Raw genomic sequence first — 26,044 nt, forward strand, 5'->3', positions numbered from 1 at the left:
AGAGAGCGTATCTCGGGACGGAGAAGGTGGGCGGGGCCTGATGTACACTGAGCTTTGACTGACAGATTTGTTAACAGGAAGAAATGCAGGTGTTAGTGAGTGAGAGACACCACTGATAACTGCCAATCACGCTTCTGTACGTCATCCACCCGCCCCCTCTTAAACTGACGCATGTGCCTGAAGCAGAATTTGCTGTTTTTAAAGTTACCACATCAACAAAGTTATGATTTTGATCTGTCTCATGTATCACTGATTCTGGATCTTCAATGTCATCAAGGTGGACTGATGAGGACAGAATCTTCTCTGGTGAAGCTGCACCTTCTGAAAGATGGATGAGACGGCCATCCTACAAACTTCCCCACAGGTTGGTCGAAGCTGCTTTCCTTTATACGTACAGATTTCAGCTGCAGAGACCTCAGGAAATCGCTGAGTTTTGTCAGACAGACTGAGGGCTGAAAGTTCCCACAGTGAACAGGTAAACTCACAGGTAAAATCAGAGGAAGCTTCATCCTTAGCTGCCTCATACATGATCAGCCTGTCCGTCAGTTTGCCTCCTCTGCAGACCGTGAAACTGAGGTGAGGACAGGATTAGACTTTTAGACTTTCCTGCAGCAGCTTTGCATGATTCAAAGATCAGAATAATCCTTCTTTGTCTGTTACTGGTTGCAGCTCCTTGACTCCTCCGTTCTCGTAAAACAAGCTGTTTTAGTGCCTTCCCTTTAAGGGGGGTTTGTTCTGATTCACTGACTTCCGGAAGTCTGCAGAGGGGCAGTCTGTAGTGCTTTAGAAAGACGCTGATGTTTTGTGAGGAGTCAGAGGTACGTGTGATCTCACATGATGTAGATTTAATCTGTGACACATTCAACTGTTTACTTAGCCTGGCAGGGCGAAGGACACTGTCTCCGTTGAACTATGGACACGCACACACATACACTTACACTGATAAGCAAACACTGATCCCTCTCCCCTTCCAAACGCCTTCGATGCTTGTTTCCTGCGGGGGAACACGGCGGGCCTATGTGCCGCGCTGGAATGATAGCGCTGTGCAGGGCGGCTGCTGTGTTCGCTTCGGATAACTCCTCACCCCCCACCCATCCCCGTGGCTTGTCATGTCCTTCATAATGTTGTGCTGTGGACATTCATGTGCTTTTTGTGCAGAGGAGTTTTTTTTGTTTCCTGTTCTCATGCTGTCCTACCATGGAAGCACAGCATGAGTAGGGTCTCTTTTTTTTCCTCTTGTACTTTCCCATTGTAATGTACATTTCAATGTTTTTCTCTAATGCTACCAATCTCCGACCTGTATCCCCATGTAATGTCTGTGTTTTATGTGTAAGGTCGGGGGGGTCCCATTTCACTGCAGGGCAACCTGCATGTGGCGAATAAAGCTTTGATTGATTGATTGATTGATTGATTGAAAACACCCTTTGACAGAAACAAACCTCCAGCAGAACCAGGCTCAGGGAAGGGCGGCCATCTGCCGTAACTGACTGAGGTTAGGGAAGACGAGACAAACTCACGCTGTGGAAGAGAGCCAGAGATTAATAAGAGCTAATGATTAAATGCAGAGAGGTCTATTAACACATAGTGAGTGAAGAAGAAACACCCAGTGCATCATGGGAATCCCCGGCAGCCTACGTCTATTGCAGCTTAACTAAGGGAGGATTCAGGGTCACCTGGTCCAGCCCTAACTATCCGGTCTTTAAGTGATGACGTGATGAATCCTGCTTTCAGGCCCAAACTACCCTGCGTTTAATAAGGCTTTTGTGTTTTTAACATGTTTTAATGCTTTGTATCTGGTTCTATTTATTCTCAAAAAGCCCCTAAAAACAGTCAGCGATCACTGTCGGCCTCTCTCAGTTTTTATTACCGCTGTTCATTTTAAAGCTCAATTTTTAAACTCTTACGCTGTAACTACAGCCCAGCCCATGCTGCAGTATATTAATGACTAACCTGTATTGTGGATGGATTATCTCAGTTGTTCTCCTGACTGAAGTTTGGTCCGTTTACAGCATCCTGCCATGCGATTGCATGTCCCTAACCATCAGGAACCCTCACGCTAACTTTTATCGAGTGGAAAAAAGTTAGCATTCACCCTCCAGCTTCATTGTGTTTATGGTCGTGTCCAAATTCATGGGCTGCATCCTCCTGAGGACCCGGCCTTCGCGGTCTACGTGGGCCGGGTCCTCAGAAGGTCGGGTAGGCCGGAAGTAAACGGCTGTGAAATTGGACGGTCTAGCCTTCTGATTAACGTCACCGCTGACAAGAGCTGTGCATCTTGATTTGTTTCAGAAATCTCTCAGTCAGCACAGGCTAAATTATATTTAGATGGAAACTAGCGAGCTAACTTCCTGCTAACTTCTAACTCCATTAAGTTTAATAAATTCCATTTTCATGGATGCCTGGCTGTTTAACTTAATTGTTGTACCTGGTAGAGCAGCCACACTGATCATTTTATTACAGATGAAAGAATTTAGACAGTTTTTAACTCTCAGTGATGCCGCAGTGACTTTTGGCTTATGGACCTGCAGCGGAGTTTGGGCCCAGACACGACCAATGACGTCAGACTTAAAGACTGGATATGCTTTAGCAAAAAGGAAAGTTTTAAGCCTAATCTTGAAAGCAGAGATAGTGTCTGTCTCCTGAATCCAAACTGGAAGCTGGTTCCACAGAAGAGGGGCCTGAAAACTGAAGGCTCTGCCTCCCATTCTACTTTTAAATACTCTAGGAACAACAAGTAGGCCTGCAGTGTGAGAGCGAAGCAGTAAAAATGAATGCTATGTCTTCAGTACAGCACAAGTGAATGGTGCACTGAGGTCTAGCGACAGCAGTGATGATAATGACCACACCAGGCAGAAGCTTCATTAATAAGGTGTTTAATAGCTGTTTGGGGTAATAAGACACAGATTGTGTTCTGTTCCAACAGGAACTGTGCTTCATCACTTTGCTTACTTCATCTGCAGACAAACGTCGTCTTCATTGTAAAAAACACAAGTGCTTATTGAAGATGTGCAAAACAGAGTAACAACAACAACAACAACAATAATATAATAATAATAATAATAATAATAATAATAATACTGTCAGCAACAACAAGAAGAAAAGAGCTTCAAACTTCACAAACTCACAGTGACAAAACTCTGTACCATCAAAACAGAAATTATGGCTTGAACAGTGCAAACAGTCCAACACCAGATCCTCCGAGGTCCAGCCCTGATACCCAGATATCCGGTGCTCGCCGCTGTGAAGGGAGGTTCCTGTGCCTCCTCCACGCCTCATTCTTCACACTGAAACTGCAGTCAGGTCCAAAGTTTGTGGACAGTTTGGGTCTCTGAACGGCATGCCTGAACTTGGAGCTCCACGACCTCAGAGAGCGGTTGTTATTAATAACCCCAGTATGCGTACTGTCTAACCCAGGGGTGGGCAATCTCAGTCCACGAGGGCTGGTGTCCCTGCAGGTTTTAGATGTGTCCTCGAACCAACACATTAGTCCAATAACATGATTATTGGACTTTGTGAGCTAATGTTAACTCACAGGCTCTGAGGCACATACTTTGGTTTTAACGTTAGACTCACCCTGAGACTGTCACCGTCCACGCCATAACAGGGTCAAAGTTACAGACAGCACAAATTAAAGCTTCAGACACGTGTATGGGGAAAAACTTTGAGTCCTTTTTTGAATTTATTCCTGTTTTTTGAACCAAACAGGAATAAATTCCTGTTTGGTTGTAGGCACAGCGCCTCCTTCAGGACGTCCTGAGCAGCTGATTTAATCAGTTTAAAGAGCGACGTAGCCTCACCTTCAGACTTCACCAAAGAAACACTTTGAATGAAACTTGATTTGAGAACCTTCATCACCGTGATCACCTTTTTCAGATTATAGTTTCCCTATATTTAAAGAGTATTTTCTATCATTTAAGGAATGAGAACATTGTTACTTTGAGCCCTGATGATGGGATAATGGAAGGTTGTATGAGTTTAGATGATTTAAAGGTCACAAATTTAATTGTTTCCTTTTTTAACTTTATAGTTAATCAATAAAAACATTCTCACAATGAAAAAGACTCTAAAGTCATGGTAATGAGAACATTTCCCATTTTTCAGGATAACTATTTATTTCATTTTATTTATTTTAACTAGAATATTCTTCTTTAAGGCCCAAAACAGAGAAATACAAAACTCATATTTTACCAGCACTAAGATTAGTTCAGGTTTTTCTTTTCATGCTAATTATTTATTTTTTATTATTATGAGAAATGTTTTCATTTTTTTTTATTTTTAATGTTTGCTTTTGAAAGAGTAAAATTACTCTTCTCTCTTTTTTAAAAGTCTGAAAATAAACATGTCAGGTGTTTTTTTTCATTACATTAAATAAATCAACATTAATTATAATTCACTGAAAAAGTTATAAAAAGTTTCTTTGATGAATTCTGAACATTGAGCGATTATTAATGTTCATCCCTGTTGCCATGAAAAGTTATTCTGCTCTCATTGCTGAAAACAGCTACAGAGTAAAACGTCCGATGTCAAGCTAACAGCTGATCTGCTTTCCCACACAAACATCATTGTAGTTTCATTTAAGCACAAACTCAAACCATCAGAGACAAACACTTTAAAACTCAGCTGATCTGAAATTTAATGAGGTCAGATCTTCCTCCTGCTCCTCCTTCTCTACAGACAGATCTGTTTGGCGAGCTCGCGGTCCAGGTCGTGGATCAGCGTGTCAAAGTCCTTCAGGCTGAGTCGACAGTTAAACGGAGCGTCAAAGTCCAGGAAGTCATCCATGTACAGAGCATCGCCCCCTCCTGGTGGCCATGCCCTCTTCTTCTCCTCCTCGTCTTCATCATCACTCCCTGAAAAACCAAGAGGAAGAAGCAGAGGAGTCAGAGAGGAGGAGGGGCTAACACCTGTCAGTTCTACAGTCACCTTCTCAGGCCGTGATGTGACCCAGCAGGAATCAAACAGGTGTGATTTGAGTGACACCTGTGAAGGTTAACCATGTGTATAGGTGGGTGATCAGCTGATTTTTACCTGCATCGCTCTCACTTCCTGCCACCTCATCGTAATCGGCATCCTGCCCGGTCAGAAACTCTTGGCCGCAAACGCTCCAGTCTCCCGCGTACCTGTTGATTGGCGGTGGACTCTCCAGCCGGGCCAAACCACCGCGCCCTCGCCGTGACACCACCACCTCCTCTTCAGGGCTCTGTTGCAGAGCCAGGTGCAACGCAGGATGCCGCTGCTGCTGCACCAAAGGATTCTGGTGAAGGGTGGAGGAGGGAGTAGGTGAGGCATTGGCGTTGGCTGGTGCTCGATGAGTCGGCACTGAGGAGGAAGAACAATTGGGACGATCTTGATGGGTTCCATGGCAACGTAAGGTATGTGGGCAGGTCTGTAGGGCTTACCTGGCCACAGCTGCAGCAGGTAGTGCAGCGCTTCGATGTGCCGTTTGAAGTCCACAGCGCTCGCCATCTCCTCGCCATTATAGAGACCCTTCATTGCTCCTCTTCCCGACTTCCCCCCTCCCCCCCTCCACGCATCTTGGGTTGGCGTGAGGAGCACAGGCCCGAAGCACACGGCAAGGTTCTGATGAGTCATCCTGTTGGTGGAGCTGAAAGATGCTACGAGGCTGAGGTGGTCGAGCAGGAGCGACAGAGTGGCCTGAGAGTGAGAGATGGCGAGGAGAGTTAGTAGACAACTCAGATGTCGACCTGCTGAAATGTGACCTGATGTCAGATTTCAGATTAACTCATCTCAATTTTCCCGAATGTAAAATATTCAGCCTGTTTATTTTACTTCAAAGGTTCCAGGCTGTGAAAAGGTCAAAGGTCAGGGTGTTAGGTTGCAGCTGAAGCTCCCAGTTTTCTACCCCTCTGTAGGAGCAGGTGTTCATACAGGAAGTAAACAGGAAGCATGCGTTCATTATTCCAGACTTTTCTTCCTGTTTAGAGGCTGCTGCCAACATTACCCACAATGCACCGGGAACCGCGACAGGAGCTTCTTCATTAACGTCCCTATGAGAAAGTAGTTGGTGCATGCAGAATTCCTTTACTACTGGTATTATGTCACTGGCCAGTTGCAGCGCGACATGCTCGATCAGACGAAATCAAACCTTCATCGTTTGCTTTAAATGTAAACACTGCGTGTTCTTTATCTGTCTGACACCAACTCTGCAAACTAGAGGGGTCATAGAGGGCTCGCAGCTGGGTCACAGTAGTTTCCCAGAGACAGGAAGGACCAGGACCAACACCAGGCCTGCACACAGAAGATGAAGAGTAGCATGAGGAAGAGCATTGTGGGTTTGTGTCCTTCAGATAGACCGAGTCGAGGTACTGCTGACTGTGGGGACGGAAACACGACACTGTCACAGCAGGAAGCTGTGCTGTAAGAATATTGCCGGTGTACTGCAAGATTACCACAGTAGTACTCCAGGAGTACTGGGTGTTACCATTTCTGGAGGTGGCAGACAAGACAGCAGTTCCATGGTCCTTTGGGACAGTTGGGGATCAGGTGTTGCAGGTTGGACAGGTGGGGGTCGTAGGGTCATGGCCTCCCGGACCACCTGGTACAGAGTCCTAGTGATGAGGGGGGATGGCAGCTCCCGCAGGTAGTCCTTTAGAATCCCTGAGGAGACAGATGAGTGCAGTGACAATGAGTATGAGGACGATCAGAGGTCGGGTCAGAGTCAAGGTCAGATACAGGGACAGGGTAAGAAGTCAGGGGTCAAGTACATGTTCTTGGCTGTGCTTACCTGTGATCACGTTGATGTCAGGGTAGAGGTCCTCAGACAGACAAACTGCTGAGCTATTCCTCTCGAACCAATCCCTGAGCTCCTTCTTCACCGCAGCAGAACCACAGAGCCTGTAAAGACCTACCACCTGACACACACACAGACACACAATCAGCTGACAATGAAGCCGCGGCATGTTTGTCACAGCAGACTTGCACGCTAACCTTCAGTCCCCGTCGTTCGATCTCTGCCACTGTTTTCTGGATCAGCAGGGGTACGGGAGTTGCAGAGCCCTCTTTCTCCACCAGGTGGTGGAGCTCAACCCCAAACACAGAGGACGGGGTGGACGTGTCGCCGTTGGGCTGCAGACACACAATTTTTCATTGAGTCTGTAGCGGTGGTGGTGGTTGGTCCACAGTTCACAGCACTTCATGCTCATCGTGGAGATGCTGATTTCCCTTTTCAGCAGCACTTGGCACCTCCTCACAGTGGTGCAACTCCTACCAGAGGGTTTGCTGAGCATGATGCTACTGTGATTGGTCTGCCAGCTCACCTGACCTGAACCCCTACTTGGGCTTCTGTAATACTGGAGCAGCTGCAGGCTGACCGTGTCTATGCTACACTGCACTACAGCAGGCATTGATGGTGAAGGAGCCCCCACCAGGTACTGACTGTGTGAGTGAACACACCCTTGAGAAGCTGGACGTTTCCATATCACAACCACAATCACCAAAATGAAAACAACAAAAAAGGCTTCAAATATTTCACTTTATGTGTAATGAATATGTGAAAGCTTACTTTTACCATTATATACGTTGTTACTATATTCAAAGTTTTTGAGTTGTGGTATTTGGAGAACAGTCCATATGAACAGGACGATGTGACCCCGCCCAGATGACCTGTGCTGCATGTATCAGCAGCAGCAGTGGGATTGTGTACCTGTGTGTCCCATTTCTCCTGCAGAGACAGTTTGATATAGAGAAGTCCTCTGGGCTCCAGCTTCACACAGAGCTGCTGACAGCGACTCCCTGACAAATCAAACACATCCTCAGTATACAATTCAGACATCAATGATAATCAGTGTCAGCTGCATTAACAAATGTGGTACAATGAACCTTTGAAGAGAGGAGGGATGGAGACCCCACCCAGACCGCACACCCGGTTTCTAGTTGGACCACCTGAGTTGGGACTCTGCTCGGATGTTGTTTTGGGTGCACAGACTGAAAAAGGGGAAAAAAACAAAGAATATTATGATGGGGGGGGGGGGAGTTATAACAGGAGGTTGCTTAAAGTAGTTTTTCACCAATGATAGAAATGGAGGAATCGTCAATTTGTCTCAAGACTAAAGGGGAGAAGTGAACTGAACCAGTTACTTGCTGTTTGTTTAAAAACATTAAGAGTTTTTTGGATAGATGAGTGTGGTCCATGCTTTTTAGAGCTTAAAAAGCACTTTGATGCAGTCAGTAACAAGATCGTGTCTCAATTAAGTGAATTTAACCTCTCTTCACAGGAGACGATATGGTTTAATACCCACATTAGAAATAAGAGTCAGTAATTCATCATTTCTCACTCTGAGTCCACAACATTCAGTTTTTTAACCTTTGCTTTTTTATGAATGTTGTACAGGGACTGGACTACACGTTTACGCTGATAGCATTTTCTATAACTGTTTTGGCTTGTTCACAGAGAATATGTCACCCCCACATCCTTATTTCATCTTTGTCCTGCCTGAATGTGGCTTTGTTGTATTACCTGGTGTTAATACCACTATGCGGAGCTGCCTGGCTCGCTCTAGCTCCAGGTGGAAAGTGTGGTTTAAGGGGAGGGCCGAGCCTCGCAGCATCAAGAGGGCAGTCCGCGCTCTCGTCACCCCATCAATCTGTATCGCCAGGAAGACTTCCTTACTGCCCTCTGACCTGAGACCAAACATCCAGAGAGAAAGAGAGAATGACTGCTCCAAAACTGAACCTAACCCTCCAACAGGGGGCGCACCTGAACACAACATTCACAGAAAAATGTTGTCAGTGGAGCCAGAAGTGACCAAGAGGGTGGATTAGTCTGTTAGACTGTACAGGTCTGTCTGGTGTATCACATAGACACAGACCACCCGCTAATTAGTACTCAGTAACATCCAAGTAAATTCCTAAAACTGGAGCTCAGACTTCTTGTATTGTCTGCTGATAACCTCAGCAGACATATTGTTGGTCAGATACCTGCCCCCAAGAGCACAAACACCAGCCAGAGATCCAGTTAGAAGAATGTTTTATATCAGACAATTTATACCCTATACAGTCATAAATTAGCTGCTCGTAAAACAGCCAATCTGAGCTTTAGACTCTTGACCTGCAGTTCTCTTAATGTCCACTGGATGGTGCTGTGATCAGATTCTGTGTTGAAGTGTATTAAAGGCTTGAAGGTATGTTTATACCTGCTGGTCTTCATCTCCTCCAGCCCCAGCAAGTGGACTGTCAGTAAACCTGTCACCCGTTGGCTGCATCTCGGCGGGTCGGAGCCCACATACAGCTGGAATGAGCTGACGTCGCAGGGCCCATCCTGGAAGGTCATGTGTTGAGAGGGGTACTGTCGTGGCAGTAGTTCAGGGGAGTCCCCGTCACTAAGATACCCTGACAGGAAGACAGACATGTTCTATTATAGTAGTTTTTCACTGGATTTCACTTAGAGGCTGAGACTCCCCACACTCTATTGAAAATGGATGAAGATGGAATCCATGACCTTAATGTGGTTCTGACAAGGTCAGAAATATCAGGAAAATACACAGATTTCTGTGAAACACAGTCACAGACGCTTTGTATTTACTGTGTACTCATTCTCAGTATCAGTTTAGTCCCAAATCCTGCCCAGAGCCATGACAGTTCCTGCTCTACATCTGAGCTAACCTCTTCCCCCCCCCCCCCCCCGAGCGGTTTACCTCCTTTACTGGCTGAAAGTCCTCTTGATGACCGTCGCTGTGGTCGGGCTGGAGAGGTGGTGCTGTCCAGATGATACTTGCTGATCACGTTCTGGTTGGAGAGCGCCAATAATGATGCCGTGCTCTTACCAGCCGACTCCTCTCCGCATCCTCTATTGTCATTTGCTTGCCGATGGGCCCGAGAAGATGAGCGGAGGCTGAGTTTCCGGCGCAGCTCGGGAAGTTTCTTCATCTTTAGAGAGAGTTTTCTTACCGTACCAGGCGACCTCAACCTGTCAATCATACTGCCTGACACACCCCCTTTCTTTTGGGAGGCGGGACTAGAGTCTGGAGGAGAGTCTGAAACAGGGTGAGATGAAGAACGCCAATGAAGACAAAACCTGAGCAATGTCATGACAGCAGGTGAAACAGGAAGTCTTACCTGTATTTTCTGCTTTGATGTCATCGATATGGTGACTGACACTTGGATTGGGGAGGCTGGAGCACTGAAAGTCCTCCAGTGGACTGTCACTGCTACAACCTCCGCCAATGTCTGTTCCAGCACTAGGCTCATCTTTTTTTGCCCTCCGCTTCCATACATCCTCTTCCTGGCGTACACCTCCTAAGTCCTCCTCCTCAGGGATCGGGTTGTACCAGATGTTGCTGCCACTGTCCTCCTGAGGGTCGCACACTTCATCTGAAGTCTTTCCTGAGGAAAGCACCCAGGCTCGGCTGCTGCGATCCAGGCTCTGCAGGTAGGCACGCTGGCCCGACAGCTTGGCACTGACGGAGGTGGAGGGAGATTCAGTGGGGTCCCCTGCTGGGTAATAGGATTCCTGTTGCATTGTTGTACTAACACAGGAGGCACTGGTCTTATCCCAGGCCAGATTGGTGCACATCCTGTCAGCACACTGCTGCATCTGCAAACCATGACAATAAGGAGTGGACATATCACTGAAAGGAGAGAAGGAATAGAATGAGGAGTCAAACCACCATCAGATCCAGGAGGTGGTGTCCATCTACCAGCAGGATAATCTCTGTCCAACAACCTTGCAACTGTTATTTCTGGGAAGTGCACATATTTCTGTGTTTAACATTTCCTTGTTAAAATCCATGCCCAACACAAATAAGTGCACGCTCTGTATTGTTTTAATACATGGGAATGTATTAATAAAGGTACCTGAATTGAGACATAGGAAAGGGTTCAATAAGCAGCAGCAGAACAAGAACAAGGGACCCAACCACCATGGACATCGTAGCTGGAGGAATACCAGGAGGAGAACATAGAGAACTACCAGGAGGACAAAGACTAAGGATTACCAGGAGAAGAACAATGATTAAGGATTAGCAGTGGATGTAGAAAGACTAAAGATTACTAGGAAGATAAAGTCCAATTATTAGCAGGACAAGAACAAAGATCGTGGACAGAACAAAAACTGAAGCAGCAGTAAAGGTCTGACTATAAGCAAAAGAAGGGACAAAGAAGAATAGCAGTGTGAAGGCTCGGTCATATAGATAGTGTGCTATTACCTTGTCTTGCACCAGCCTATGGCTCAAGGCCTGCCCAGATGCATCCTGAGATATCCCTGTGGGTCTCTCCTGGTCTGAGAGTCTGATGGTGGAGCTTGAAGTCAAGAAGGTGGGTGGAGCTGCAGAGCCCTGACGCGCCCACTGCTGTTTCTTCGCCACTGTGATATGGTTTCGAGGAGGCGATGGGGGGTCAGGGTCTGTAAGTGTTGGCGACGATGGTGAGGAAGAGGACTGGAAGATATTGTCGGGCCGGACTGGAGCCTCTGTAATAAACAAACAGCTATTATTATGGACTGGATATGTGCGTTTGGTGCTATCAAAGTGGTGAGGTAGGATGAGTTTGATCTGCACGCTGATCAGATGATAGGAAGTAAAACAAATTTTTCCACATGTGGTTGTCCCTCCCTGAGCCTGGTTATGCCGGAGGTTTCTTCCTGTTAAAAGTTTTTCTTTCCCACTGTTGCTAAGACAGTTGCTTGCCTGCTCTTGTCTCATGGTTGTGTCAGGTTATCCAGCATTTTTGAGTTTTTGGACTTTCGAGTTTTTGTTTGTAGAAATACTTTATTTTGATTCCCGGTTGCCTTGCTTTGCATATTATTATTGTATTTGGTCATTAATGTATCTGTGTCGTCCTCATTTAGTGAGCTCACTTCCTCTTTTGCTTTGAGAGTTAGTGTTCCTTGTGCCTTTATTTCAGTCCTCTGTGATTTGGTTCAGCTGTGTCTCCATCTGCACAGCTGTCTCCTCTTGGTTACCCTCCTGTCACTGTCCTTCATCAGAACATTTGTTCCCCTTACCCCAGTGTTCTGCTAGCATTATGTTCCAGTCAGTATGTGTTTCTAGCTTTCAGTTTCCTCTGTTTTTGGACTTTATGATCTACCTTTGGGATTTCCTGCAGTCAGTCAATAAAAGTACAACTTTGTCTGTCTTCATGACTCCTCTAACTCTCGCATGGTCTGCAACACCTACAGCCTTCTGATATGTTGAAGTTTCTCTGTAATATTACAGGGTTTTTACTTTGACATATACAGCGCTCTCAGCTGACTTTTATTTTGATTTGAAGCTGAATAAATAAAATGAAGTTTAGCGCAGAAGGCTCTGACTGAAGGTCTGATTTCTTATTGATGGTCATATGATCAGCTGTTGCTGTGAAGGAAAGTGGAACGTTTCTCTGTCACATCCTATACATGTAGATTACTGTTCCAGCCCTCAGCGCAGACCCTGTGTGTGCGTGTGTGTGTGCGCGTGTGTGTGTGTGTGTGTGTGTGTGTGTGTGTGTGTGTGTGTGTGTGTGTGTGTGTGTGTGTGTGTGTGATCCTCGTGACGGTCTGCAAAGTAGCTGTCTGAGCTGCATGAATACACTCTGTTTCTGTGTGTGTGTTTCAGCATCTGTAAATGTGACGTTCTGAGTTCATTTGTTAAACTTGTTTGTGTGAAATTGTTAAACACCATGAATGCCAGCATTGTGCCTTCTTATTGGGTAAAGTCAGCAGTTTAACCTGTGTCCTCTGCATTCATGCACCCCCACCAAGAGAATCTAAGAGAAGTCCGAATTCAGGACTGCATTCAGGAACCCTCAGACTGTTTTAAAGTGGTTTGGATGGTGCTCGAGTATTCTCGAGGGTCAGTTATCAGCTGGTGTGGTTTCCTGTAGTTAAACTGTAGTTAAACAAAGTCCTAAAGGACATCAGGATCATAGCTAAAGTAGGATGAACTAAAGAAATCCCTCCTGGAGGTTAGGATCCCTCTCTTTCACTTCGCAGGTTAAAACATCGTCACACTCACGCACACACGGGATCCTTTCAGTGCATTTGTTTTACACTTTAAAGAATGAAAGGTGGACTGAATCAGACCAAGCTACAACATGAAGGCTAGCTGTTCTCCTTGTGTTCTTAGCACAGCACCTTTGGACTGAAAACGGGCCCAGACAGGAAGTGACACTCTGCAGAGGTTGTCCCTCATTTCCTGTCATCATAGCGAGGCAGGACCAGAGTGTGAGCGCTAATAATAGTCCATCTGTTTTTCATTTCAACGGTCCGACAAACAGCGACCACTGTGGGGCGGGGGTGGGGGGAGTTAGGGCGAAGGGTGGGGGTGGTAGGGTGAATAAACAGCTGTGACTGTGCAGATGTGAATGAAGTCTCTGTGTTTAAAACCAAATACACTGCTGTCTATTCACGATTCATTACAGCCTGCAAGCACGCATGCACACACACACACACACACACACACACACACACACACACACACACACACACACACACACACACACACACACACACACACACACACACACACACACACACACACTTTCTAAACAAACTGATGTGTTTCAGACACTTTCATTTAAAGGCTCTTAAAGGGACAGTTCTCTGAAAATCCTCCTCTGACCTTTTGTCTGCTTCAGCTATGACCTTTGACCCACATGTTTACATCAGAAACTCAGTGAGTGAGTTTCAGGATGACCTTCAAACCATCAAACTAACCTCCGCACTGGTTTAATGTGTTCACTCCGGCTCACTCCATGAATCGCAGCGTGTATGTGAGCATGTGTGAGCTGAAGGAAGAAGCCATCGAACTCGTTTTCTGTGAAGTTTAATCCTTGTGTCTGCATATGAACATGTTCACCTGCGTGGTTTTACAAGTCCTTACACATAATGTTTGAAATGTTAATGTGAAGTAAAGCCATCGTGTTCACTGAGATTCATATCTGAAACTTTTACTCAACATCCCAGAGAGATAAACAGGAAGAAACCACACACAGGCCTAATGACAGGAAGTGGCTAACTGAGCCAGATTTTCTACAGAAAGCTGACAACGTGCGACTTCAAACCAGGACTGAGGAGAACCTGTGACACTGTTTCAGTCTGAACCCTGAACCCTACTAAGGATTTATGCTTCAGCAGGAGATCTACGGCCTCACCTGAAGTGCCCCTACTTTGAAGTGTAACTACATGTCGCGTCAGTGATCGGTCTGTGGCGCACCATCTCTTCCTCCTGTGTACTTACAGCTTTACCTCTGCGTTTTCAGAAGTTATCAGTTCCAGGATAATGATCATCACTTTAGTGTAAGGACTCCCAAATGTCAGAGAGAGATCAGTAGAACGATCAGGATGGACACGAGCGGAAGAACAAAGAAATGGAAAACTTAAGGGAAAAAATATGTCTGCCCCTCGCCACAACAAAGAGCGAGGACTCGGGAGTGGAAAAGTCTCAGCACTTCATTTCTTTGGCTGCAACTGCTGATGAAACAGCAGGACAAGAGCACACAGCCATGAACTCGTGATGCACCTGCATGAAGGTCTGCACAGAAGAAATTGGGCTCAAGACATCATGTTTTCACATGGCACTGAGTAGTGACATCGCAGTGACATCATGAGCCTTCAGTCCATTCATTGGCTGTTTGTCTGTTGTTATAGAAACAGAAGACGTCACTGCTCTGTGTGTGTGTAAGAGTTCGGCCCTGAGCCCAGAGTCTTGATCCAGAGCAGACCTGCTCTAAAAATAAAGTGAGGAGGAGGTCTGAGCATGCACTGAGGAGGCTCGCTGAGGACTCTCTCAGAGAACCGAGGTCATGTGGCGACATTTTTCCTCTCCACAGTCTCTGATGCAAGAGCACAACTCTGCAGCGCGCACACACACTGCATTCACAAAAGGATCTAACGTACATATTAGTGAAAACAGCACAGCAAATCAACACTCTGAGTTCCCTCAGATGTGACGTGACGGCTGATTGGCTCAGGTAGAAGTGTACTGTGCAGGTGTACCTTCACCTTCTCTTACACCCCCAGTCACAGGAAAGTGCACTCTTATTTCTTATTGTTCCAAGCTGAGAAAATTTTTATAAACAAGCTCCAGCAACACACAATGTCACACAAGCCTGTTGCACAGGAGGGAGAGCAGATCATTTGTTAATCTGAAGGTTGGTGCTTCGATCCCTGGCTGCTCCAGTCTGCGTGCCAAATGTTCATGGGCAAGATGCTAACCCGGAGTTGCTCTCTGATAGATCCATCAGAGCATGAATGTTAGATAGAACACACATACACAGTAAAAAGTGCTTGAGTGAATGAGGCAAGTTTTGTAAAGTGCTTTGAGTGCTCAGATTAGAAAAACGCTTTATAAGAAACAGACAACACAACATCAGATGTGTTTGACATTTGAAGAGTTTCAGTCAGGTTTCAGAGCTCATCACAGCACAGAAACAGCTTTAGTGAAGGTTACAAATGATCTTCTTATGGCCTCTGACAGTGGACTCACCTCTGTGCTTGTCCTGCTAGACCTCAGTGCTGCGTTCGATACTGTTGACCATAATATCCTATTAGAGCGATTAGAACATGCTGTAGGTATTACAGGTACTGCACTGCAGTGGTTTGTATCATATCTATCTAATAGACTCCAATTTGTTCAAGTAAATGGAGAGTCCTCTTCACATGCTGAGGTCAATTATGGTGTTCCACAGGGTTCAGTGCTAGGACCAATTCTATTTACATTATACATGCTTCCCTTAGGCAGCATCATTAGAAGACATAGCATACATTTTCACTGCTATGCTGATGACACGCAGCTCTATCTGTCCATGAAGCCAGGTAACACACACCAATTAGTTAAACTCACCAACACAGTGAGCTGTTGATGTGATTACCGGTATGTGAGTGAAAAGATCGTGTCTAATATAGATTGATGGTTTTGAATGGTTTGGGTGACCACGTCGACTGGAAACGTGTGGACATTGACCCTGAAACATTTGAGGACTGGACAGCAGAGATGAGGATGCCGACCTTGGCCTCTGTTAGCGTGTTAGTACGAGGTCGTCTGCTTATCCACGGATCATGCTGACCTCCACTCTTTGCTGAGAATGCAAACACAGAGCATCAGAGTCATGTGTCCTGACGAAGGCTGCGAGGAAAACAGAAAAGTCACACAGACTCTCCCTGTGCTCTGCTTCAGCTCTGATCAGACACTGTTTGCCCAATCAGATGCGACCTGAGGTCATGAGGTCAACGCTGATTCCAACAGCAGAACTTTATTTAAATTAACTTTTTCATACGAATGGTCCTCTGCTTTAGTTTCCCGCCCACAACAGGGATGAGAGCAGCTTTAGATTCAACTTTGGAACACCGCAGGAAGCTTGCAGTGAGCATGCTCACAGTGCAAGATAAAACCACAGAATGAGCCTTTAATCTGCGATAGGAAGCAGCTTCATCACGTGAAGGCATCGTGAGGTGTTCACTGCCCTCACTTCATAAACTTTATCCTGACATTAAATGTAGTGTGAGGCATTTACAGGCTGCATGTAAGTGAAGGAAAAGTGAGTTTCAGCTGCTTACCGCTCAGTTTGGGGTCTGTCTTCCTGCGGCTTCTGTCTCTGCCTCTCAGCCTGGAGAATGTCCTCTTCAGCAGGGGCTCAGCCATCGTGCACCTCCCTCTCCTCCTCCTGCTCCTCCTGAGTTGGGAGGTGCTGGGAGGAGAGTGGAGTCAGTAATCCAGCAGGAGAGCAGGAGATAGAACTCCTTCTCCTTGGACTTCTCGTCTCCTCCTCCGTTCTCAGAGCTGTTCTACAGGAAATGAATTCCTCGCATTCTTTCCCAAACTCCCCCTTCGCCCCCTCTCCGCCCCATGCTCCTCCTCCCACTCTCCTCCCTCTGCAGGGACACAGGGAGAGCTGCACTGAGGCATCATGGGAGGCGTAGTTCCGCTCCAAACAAAGTGCTCAGTTTCTCTTCACTTGATGATTTTAAGTGATTCTTAACACTCATGTTGACGGGCAGCAAGGGTGACTCCCGCCTCATCGGTGACACTCGTCTTCTTCTAATGTCTAATTCAGGGTCATTAACCAAATCATGGGGAGGACCTGTAAACTCAACACAGAGAAGCCCTGAATCCAAAACCCAGGACTCCGCTGCACTCTGTCCATCTACTGATCTGTAAGAAATAACATCTGACTGATCGAACTCACGACTCAGCTGTTAGCGCCCTCTGCTGGAAGGAAACCGGAACAAAGAGGCTGAAGGTGAAACCAGGTGGAGGTGCAGGAGGAGGAGCTTTGGAGGTCTCTGTTGGTTTCTTTAGTTTTGTAAAACACAAAGTGGGAGTGAAAGCTGGAGTGTCGCCTCACCTCCCAGTGACCTGAGGGAGTCTCCTCACGCTTGCATTCACAGGTGTAACCAAAGTAAACTCACTTCCTGTGTGAGCCGTATTGCATCAGAATCAGAATCAGAATCGTGTTTATTGGCCAAGTATATGTGCAGACACATACAAGGAATTTGGTTCCAGTAGATGGTGGCTCTCAAGCACAGCAATGTAAAACACACACACAAACACACGTGTCTATATATACATTACACATACATACACAAAGCTGTGTAAACCAACTATAAATAACCAATTTAAACTTATATACATAAAATACAGAAATGAAATGAGGTGGAATGAATACTAGAGAATGTACATAAGGTGCAGTTGCAGTCTGGCAGTGGGAGCAGTGTGACAGGTCAACTGTTTAGAAGGGAGATGGCGAGGGGGAAGAAACTGTTCCTATATCGGGTGGTCCTGGTCTGCAGGCTTGTCTGGAGTTGTTGTCTGGAGCTGAGCCTGTCAGGCAGCAGGTAACTCACCTGTGCTGGAAGCTGAGTCCTACATTAGGCGTCTGAGCAGGAGGCGAAATCTGATGTAAATCCTTTATTTCTGTGTCTCAGTGGAGATAAAGGAGCGAGGAGTAACATCCATGCGACAGGAAGGAGAGCTCTGAGGTCTGGACATGGAGCTGCAAGCAGAGACCAGACAAATGGCAAAGAGCTTCCTCCTCTTCATCAGCACTAAGGTGTTTGGGGGTCTAGGATCTCCAGACCCCCAACGCTCTCAGTGAGCTATCCCATGTGACAGCAGACAGCCAATGAGGTGACATCACTCAGAGCTGTAACCAGGTATCTAACCCACTCAGAGGCAGGTGAGCCTGTGGGCCTCCTTACTCACCTGTCCCTCCTCTTTGTTTGAGGCTGCCTCAACGGCCCTCAAACAATTTGACAGCTGAAGTTTATTTTCTTTACCAGAAAGTGTTTGTTGACACTATGTTTTCTGAATCTTCATCGATCAGCTGACTCATCTGTGTCATGGTGACCATCAACAACCAGCACCAAACTTAAATCTACAATTAAAGATAAAGACAAATCATAACACATTATGTGAACATCAGCAGGTATGAAATCACCCCTACTGACCAATCAGATCTCAGGAAACTGCGTCACCACTTCTGCAGCTCCTTCAGCTCAACAGGAGGTCCAAAGTCTTTGTGTTTGATAAGTAACAGATTTTTATTCTTTATCTCACAGAACTCTGTTTTCTATAAGCATGAATATCTGATCCTAACGCAGAGCAGCTGTGTATCAGACCCACAGCTCAGAGCATCACAGCTGGTCTTTAATCAGTCACTCGATTAGTCTGTCACACACACACACACGCACATGCACATGGACACACACACACGAATCTACATGGACACACACAGACACACACTCTCTCTCACACACACACACACACACACACACACACACACACACACACACACACACACACACACACACACACACACACACACACACACACACACACAGACACATGGACAATCATAAGTTTCTAATTTAACTCTCCTTCTAGGACACCTGTTCATATGTGTGATTGGTTAGATGCTGACAGCCCCGCCTCTTCCATGTGAACCTGTTTTAACACTTGGCGTTCACTCTCTGGGCAAGTAGCATGCCACTTCCTGTTCCTGTTACAACACACAGTGGTGTTTTTGTGTACCCCATCCCCTTATTTGTTATCATCTATGGTCTATGAGTTTCTGTCTGATTTCTCAGACTTTTTATCTGATTTAGTGCTCAGCTCAGATAAAATAATTATTGTGGGTGATTTTAACATCCATGTAGATGCTAAAAATGACAGCCTCAACATTTAATCTGTTATTAGACTCAATTGGCTTCTCTCAAAATGTAAAAGAACCCACCCACCACTTTAATCACACTCTAGATCTTGTTTTAACATATGGCATAGAAACTGAACATTTAACAGTGTTTCCTGAAAACCCTCTGCTGTCTGATCATTTCCTGATAACATTTACATTTACAATAATTGATTACACAGCAGTGGAGAGTAGACTTTATCACAGTAGATGTCTTTCTGAAAGCGCTGTAACTAAGTTTTATCAGCATTTAGTTGAAGATAATTATCAGCCATCCAATCTCTAACGGAATCTAAGCAGGACTGCAAGATTTGGAGCTTAGAAACATCAGGTGGCCTAAAAGAGATATATAGCTGAATATCATCTGCATAACAATGATATGAAATATCAGAGAAAGAGCTAAGAAGTTGCAGAAGAGGGAGTAAATACAACAGAAACAATAACGGTCCCAAGACAGAGCCCTGAGGCACCCCATAGGCGAGAGAGCTGACGGAGGATCTGAACTTAGAGGTAGCCACAGAGAAAGATCGATTAGACAAATAGGATTTAAACCATTCCAATGGGGTACCTAATACACCCACCCAGTGGTTTAATCTGTCTAACAAAATAAGATCAACAGTGTGAAAAGCAGAGGTCAGATCCAGCATCAAACATCAAAACAGTGCACTCTCCAGCATAATTCATCAAAATATCATTAGACACTCTAAGAAGTGCAGTTTCGGTAGAATGAGCCTTACGAAAGCCAGATTGAAATTTATCAAGAATGTTATGTTCATCTAGAACAACCGTGAGTTGCTTGGCCACAACCTTTTCTAAAATCTTGGCAATAAAAGGCAATTTTGAGATGGGTCTGTAGCTGGAAAGCAAAGAAGCATCAAATATAATCCACCCACTGTTATCATCTTCAATGCCCTGTACCAACACAGAGCAGAGCAGCTACCTGAACCAGTGTTTCCCAACCACTGTGCCGTGGCACATAAGTGTGCCATGGAAGATTATCTGGTTACGCCTGATTAGTTCTGTAAGCCAGCGGTCCCCAATGACTCACGGACCAGTACCGGTCCATGGCCCGGGGGTTGGAGACTGCTGCTCTCAGTCACCAGTGTGAGTAACAGACAGAACAATTACATTCTCTTCCACTAGAGGGCAGTATAACTACCTGCTCTAATTAAATGGGTTGCCAACTGCCAGTACAATAGAAGAATATGAAGAAGAAATTACATAATAGTCACGCTGTGAGTGAGACAACGCAGTGCGTAATAGCAATAGGTAAATATTTGAAAGTAGTCAGTCTGACCTGGGTCCTGGAGAAATTTTTGATCCAGATGAAGGCCCTAGCACAGGGGTCTACAACCTTTAACACCCAAAGAGCCACTTGGACCCGGTTTCCACACAAAAGAAAACACTGGGAGCCGCAAATACTTTTTGACATCTAAAATGAAGATAACACTGTATATATTGTTTTTTTTTACCTTTATGCTTTGTGTGAACAACTAAAGTAAGTAAGTAAAGTTTATTTATTAAGCGCTTTTCACAGACAGGCAGTCACAAAGCGCTGCACACAAATATTAAAATAAACAATACAATCAATAGACATTATACACAATGTAAAAGATCAAATGTAGATAATGTAAAGAATATAAAATACGTAGATCAACAAAAGGCTTGTTTGAAAAGAAAAGTTTTTAACTGCTTTTTAAAAGAATCCACAGAGAAACTAAGGTGTGTTGCTTATGAAATCCATGAAGTGCTACAGAGAAAATTACATTTTATTTATTTAATTAACACATTTTGAACTCTTAAAGAAATATAACAAAAGGAAAGAAACCCAGCTGAACTAAAATGATCCATGTAGCAAACAAAAACTGTTGTGAGCCGCCACCCTTATATCGCCTTTGGGCTTTTGGAGCCTTGACCTGACTTTTAAAAAATTAATTCGAAAAAAAGCACTATGCCGCTAAAAAAAAAAGAGTAAAATAGATATTTGCAAAATTCTCCCCAAATATGTATTTTACCTGGTTAATGTGTGTGGCGGGGCGTGGTCTGCAGTGCCGCTGCAGGGGAGTCGGACGCACCTGAGCGGCACCCGCAATCACGCCTCGCCGCCTTAACTTCTGTGCTCTCTCTGCTGTTGTGTTGGTGGTGTATGTCGGGCTGTGAGCTGAAAAGCTACAGCCGGCTGTATGCGTACAGCAACCGTGTGTGAAAAGTGGTCAATAAAGAGATGCTGAAAAGCATGTTCATGCAAACATCGTCGGGTCTGCCGTGATGTGTTTACAATGAGACTTCTGGTCCCGAACCTCTGCGCACAGCGTCTGCTGCGGGGCTGTACGAAGTCATTTTCATCTTTCATCTTTACGCAGGACTGTAAGCTGTCATCTGTGAGGCGGGAGCGGTGTTTGTTTTTAACATAGTTCACGGTGGAGAATAGCTGCTGACATAATGTGGATCCGAAGACCCATAATTGGCCTACCTGGGGTTGAAAGTCTCGATAAATGCACGGCGTTTCATGGTATACCAAGCTTCATGAAAGTGTGACGCTTATTTTGAGCGATGAAAAAATAATAAGATATAATTTTATTTTTATATTTCAAAATCACAATAATCTTCCAATTTAGAACTACGAGTTAAAAAAAAGAACTAAACACAAATAAAATACACTTCAGCTAAATACTTCTAATTTATTTTCCCAAACCACCCGGAGCCGCAAAATAAAGACTAAAGAGCCGCATGCGGCTCCGGAGCCGCGGGTTGCCGACCCCTGCCCTAGCAGGAGTAGTGGTCAGAAGAAAATAAAAAAGGTAAACTGGGGACAAACCGAGCCAAATCCACTATGCCTGGGGGAAAATTATCAATATGCTTTTTGTGACTTTTTTGGTGATTTTTTTTAGTTAAAGTGCAGGAATGTCTTAAAGACATAAAGACCTGGATGGCAACTAACTTTCTGCTTCTTAATTCAGATCAAACTGAGGTTATTGTACTCGGCCCTGAAAATCTTAGAAATATGGTATCTAAGCAGATTCTTACTCTGGATGGCATTACCTTGGCCTCCAGTAACACTGTGAGGAACCTTGGAGTCATTTTTGACCAGGACATGTCCTTCAACGCACATATTAAACAAATATGTAAGACTGCTTTCTTCCATTTCTAAACATCTCTAAAATTAGAAATATCCTGTCTCAGAGTGACGCTGAAAAACTAGTTCATGCATTTATTAATAGTAGTTCTGATTAAGCAGAGATGCACAAATAAAAATGTAAGTGTCATGGAGTAGGATCTGTCATCAGCAAGCACTTTGGCGACAGTGGGAAGGAAAAACTCCCTTTTAACAGGTAGAAACCTCCAACAGAACCAGGCTCAGGGAGGGGCGGGGCCATCTGCTGCAACCAGTGTTGGGGAGTAACGGAATACATGTACCGCCGTTACGTATTCAGAATACAAAATATGAGTAACTGTATTCCGTTACAGTTACCGTTTAAAAAGGTGGTATTCAGAATACAGTTACTTTGTTGAAATAAATGGAATACACAGCGGTACTTCCCTGTTTCATATTGTCATGGTCAGGACTGTTTGGGTTTGTTTGACAGCTATGTTCTGTTGTTCCAGGCGGCAGCGTTACGGTTGCCATGGTTACAGGGTGACGCCTCTCTCTGCGTGTTTCCTGGGTGAGAGAGCGCTTTTTGTTGTTGTTGTTGTGCTAAGCTAAAAGGCAGAATGCTACAGGCATGGCCCTAAAGCATGTAGCCTGATGGGCAGTGTAGTCCGTGCTGCAGGGAGAATGGACTACCATACCGTTATGTGTCTGTGAGCGAGGGAGGAGAGAAAGGAAAAGTCCGAGCTGTCACGGAGCAAAAACGGGAGCTGGAAGCATGTAAATATAATAATAACCACAGCAGCCAAGAAGAGTGCCTGACGAGCCCAGCTGTAAGTAAGCTATTAAGACTCAACTGTACACTGTGTTCGTGTTTTCCTCCGGAAAAAATAAGTTCCGTTGGAGCCTTTCAACGCTCTCTGTCTCCGCAAGCAAAGTTGACCCAGACAACAAAGTAAAGCTAGTTTTCGGCTACCAGCCCGACACGAACCCGACGTATTAGCCAGAGGTCCCTTTACTACGTTTCGGAGCCGCGGACCTTCAGTAACAGTAATAAATCACAGCAATAGGACATTCATGTAGTTGTAAACAGCATGATAATATATTAAGTATTCCAAAGTATTCAGAATACGTTACTCTCATTGAGTAACGTAACGGAATACGTTACAGAATACATTTTGGGGCATGTATTCAGTATTCTGTAGTGGAATACATTTTAAAAGTAACCTTCCCAACACTGGCTGCAACCGGTTGGGGTGAGAGAAGGAAGACAGGATAAAGACATGCTGTGGAAGAGAGCCAGAGATTAACAACAAGTAGGATTCAGCAGAGAGGTCTATTAACACATAGTAAGTGAAACACCCAGTGCATCATGGGAATCCCCCAGCAGCCTACGTCTATTGCACCATAAGGGAGGATCCAGGGTCACCTGATCCAGCCCTAACTATATGCTTTAGCAAAAAGGAAAGTTTTAATCTTAAAAGTAGAGATAGTGTCTGTGTCATGAAACTGGAAACTGGAAAGCAAACTGGAAGCTGCCACCTTGTTTTGCATGTTTCATGTCTGAGTTTGTGAATCCAGCTGCCAAAATAAGTTTGATATTGTTCTCCACCTGTAATTACATGTCTCTCCTCCAGATGGAGACAGACTCCATCAGATGGTTTGAAGTCAGTCCCAACAGCCACCATAAAAGTGTTGATTTTAGTTTTAGTCATAATTTAACTGAAGTGTTATCATATATCATTATTAGTTTTAGTTCACAAAATATCGCAAGATTATAGGAGATTAAATCTAAAGTTGACTGAAATATAATCTGTAAAATCTGTGGAGACAGACACTATCTCTACTTTTAAGATTCAAACTTTCCTTTTTGCTAAAGCATATAGTTAGGGCTGGGTCAGGTGACCCTGAATCCTGCCTTAGTTATGCTGCAATAGGTGTAGGCTTGCTCATAGAGCTCATAGAGGGTCACCTGATTGGGATTTTCAGATTTTTCGTCTGACAGTTGAATGATGTGTTTATAAACTTGATGTTTATATACTTTATTTGAACACAGACTTTCTGTTTCTTCGTCCTGTTTTAGATTTAAAAAGAAACGTTTGTGATCTTGTGTAGATAATTACATCTCATGATGTCTTGATGCATTCTCAATCATCCAGGAAAGTAAATCTCCAAAAGTTGAATCTGTTCATCTGGATGTAGCGTTTTGTGGGAGAAACATTTCGTCACTCATCCAAGTGACTTCTTCAGTCTCAGCTGACTGCAGGTTTCAACCTTATAAACAGTACATTTGCATAATGACTGAAACCAGCCCACTGAAGGAACAATGGGCTGTGAGGTCAGTTCCTTAATCATAATTATGCAAATTCCCATGACCATTGCGTGAAAAGGGAAAGACCATCTCTGAATCGAGGAGGGGGCCTAAGGGTACATCTTTCGCCATCTTACAATGCTGTGATTGCAGCCATTCCCCAACTCTCTGTGAATGGTACTCATGGCCATTGATCAGTGTTCTTTGATCAGTGGGTTTTGGTCAGTGATTGTTGATCAATGGTCATGGGAATTTGCATAATTATGATTAAGGAACTGACCTCACAGCCCATTGTTCCCTCAGTGGGCTGGTTTCAGTCATTATGCAAATGTACTGTTTATAAGGTTTGGGGAAACCTGCAGTCAGCTGAGACTGAAGAAGTCACTTGGATGAGTGACGAAACGTTTCTCCCACAAAACGCTACGTCCAGATGAACAGATTCAACTTTTGGAGATACATCTCATGATGTTGTAGAACAGGAAATAAAGTTTTTGTCCAGCAGGGGGCGTAATGTCTCCTCACAAACACCACTCACAGCACCTTAAAGAGTATGAAGGAATGTATTAAAATAACAATAAAAATAATTGTTATTATTGTTGAAGTAATGACCTAATCAAAACTATAAAAGTGATTAAAATGAATAATAATAATAATAATAGTTATAAAATCCTCCACCTTGTGTGTGAGGTCACTGATCCTCAGTCTGGCCTGACAGGCGCGTTGCCCATCAGGCTCGATTACCGTGTGTGCGCTTCTTTAATTGCTGCTAATGGAAGTTGACGCTTCTTTAATGAATTGACAGCGAGGTTAATGAATACAGCTGTGAATGGTAGGTCCAGATGTCCAAACCCGGCTGTCCTCAGTTTGTATTCTGCTAACTCGTCCTCTGAATGTCTCTTTGTCCTCTTCATCAGGACAGAGATGGGGACTTTTATTGTGAAGGGGAAGCTTTGACTTAAACGTTAAATTGTAGAGTTCAGCCAGCAGTGATGTCAGCTGATCAGCTTTTCATGTGAAGTTCTTCATACGATGTCTGAAGAAAGTGAGTGGTCCTGAAGCTGATCACATCATTACAAATGGTCACCTCCCACTTTGAGGAAGAGTGCAGGACACAGGGCTTGTGTTGGGACAAATGAGGATTTAATTGGGTTTCGGGTTTCCAAATGTTTTGTCTGCAGTTTTATTTCAGTGCACAAACGTGAGCAACGTTGCCAAACTGATGTGTTTTAGTGCTAAACTTTGAGCTTGTTTAAAACATGAAGAGGAGTCTTCACAGAGAGTATGGGACGAAGAACAGGGAGACAGTGTGTGGGTTTTTTTTCTGTTTGCAGTGAATTTTATTTTGTTAGATTTATATTTAAATGTTTGAAATTAAAAGTCGGTCAATGAAACGTCTTCATCAAACCCTCAGATTCCACGGTCCTCCACACAGCAGTTTCAGGAAACGTCACCAGCCTGCTTCCCTGCACAGCAACCGCTCGTCCTCTTCATGTTTTAAAGTGTTCTTCCTGTTTTCATGTAAC

General features: G+C 44.7%; 1 protein-coding gene and 1 long non-coding RNA gene across 2 annotated transcripts; one reads left to right on the forward strand and one right to left on the reverse strand.

Annotated features, from left to right (window-relative positions):
* Window positions 1-42: 42 nt before the first annotated feature.
* Window positions 43-26,044, forward strand: LOC120441441. The gene is made up of 3 exons (XR_005614090.1): window positions 43-364; window positions 17,858-18,085; window positions 25,933-26,044. It is a non-coding gene; the product is annotated as an uncharacterized LOC120441441 (long non-coding RNA).
* Window positions 2,857-16,734, reverse strand: LOC116326136 (rho GTPase-activating protein SYDE1). Its single transcript, XM_031747273.2, has 14 exons — window positions 16,490-16,734; window positions 11,163-11,425; window positions 10,075-10,552; window positions 9,654-9,992; window positions 9,153-9,348; window positions 8,477-8,640; window positions 7,840-7,944; window positions 7,664-7,752; window positions 6,949-7,086; window positions 6,746-6,872; window positions 6,443-6,618; window positions 5,400-5,655; window positions 5,029-5,319; window positions 2,857-4,850 (listed from the first exon to the last, which is right to left on the reverse strand). The coding sequence occupies exons 1-14, from the start codon at window positions 16,572-16,574 to the stop codon at window positions 4,669-4,671; spliced, it is 2,889 nt and encodes a 962-aa protein (XP_031603133.1). The 5' UTR covers window positions 16,575-16,734; the 3' UTR covers window positions 2,857-4,668.

This window comes from Oreochromis aureus, linkage group 8 (genome assembly GCF_013358895.1).
Source record: "Oreochromis aureus strain Israel breed Guangdong linkage group 8, ZZ_aureus, whole genome shotgun sequence".
Taxonomy (NCBI): Eukaryota; Metazoa; Chordata; class Actinopteri; order Cichliformes; family Cichlidae; genus Oreochromis; species Oreochromis aureus.